The 830-nt window shown below is 37.6% G+C and overlaps 1 protein-coding gene across 2 annotated transcripts in view; it reads left to right on the top strand.

The window, feature by feature from the left end:
• LOC109228491 overlaps positions 526–830 on the top strand; it is a 3,988-nt gene continuing 3,683 nt past the window's right edge. For both annotated transcript variants that reach the window (XR_002068387.1, XM_019393597.1), the window contains exon 1: positions 526–732. Coding sequence is in view for 1 of the 2 variants with exons in the window: in XM_019393597.1 (XP_019249142.1) it covers positions 621–732 (112 nt within the window). In the remaining variant the exon portion in view is untranslated. The remainder of the gene's footprint in view (positions 733–830) is intronic.

The following is an 830-nucleotide window of genomic DNA, read 5'->3' as shown; positions in this document are numbered from 1 at the left end:
TTCTTTCTCCTTCGTGAGGAGAGAGAGAGAGATGAAGATCCCTCTTCTTCTCAGAAAACATGTCTGTGTGTGGATTTGTTTCAGCCCCCATTTTTTCTTCTTCTCACTTAGTTTATATACTAGGTATTCTCCTTTAACCAACAGTCATTAACCATACTACCCAAGTCATTTGACTGTGTTACTGGTCGACCCTCTGAAATATCGTAACATACGACTCGTCGTTCAAGCATTCTGAATACACGACCTCAACCGTGGCCGATGTGCGTGTCGTTATAGCGTTGTATGGATACGGCTTCGACCCAAGTGACTTTTTGCCGTTCCTCTTTACGCGTATTCTTGTCTGGTCAGATTTTGACCCATACAAAAATTATATAATCGGAACTTTGAATTCATATAATACACGTACATACTGACTAGTAATAGAAAAAATTATTAGTGTATAACTTTAATTTTAAACCCATAGGAAAATGAGTGGTATATTGTTATTAAAGTTATTATTATGTAGAAGGCATAGAAATAACTTCAAATTGCTAAGAGAGAAGGAATGTCTTGACTTGTTGAGTAAAAGGGACTGTTAGTAGGAAAGGACCAATTGGAAGGGAAATAATAAGCATAGAAAAATGGATCCTCCTCCTCCTCCTCTTCATACGCAGACAACAGAGTTACCGACTAGTTGGCGAGGTGCCAAATTTATTTGGCGTGCTGTTCTCATCTTCAATCTCGGCCTCGGAGGTAAAACAATTACCACCTCCCCGCCCAATATCTCTCTAAACCCCACTCTCCTGCATTATATATATATATATATATATATATATATATATATATATATA

Source organism: Nicotiana attenuata, chromosome 7 (assembly GCF_001879085.1).
Source record: "Nicotiana attenuata strain UT chromosome 7, NIATTr2, whole genome shotgun sequence".
NCBI lineage: Eukaryota > Viridiplantae > Streptophyta > Magnoliopsida > Solanales > Solanaceae > Nicotiana > Nicotiana attenuata.
This window is presented reverse-complemented; position numbering and strand designations above follow the sequence as displayed.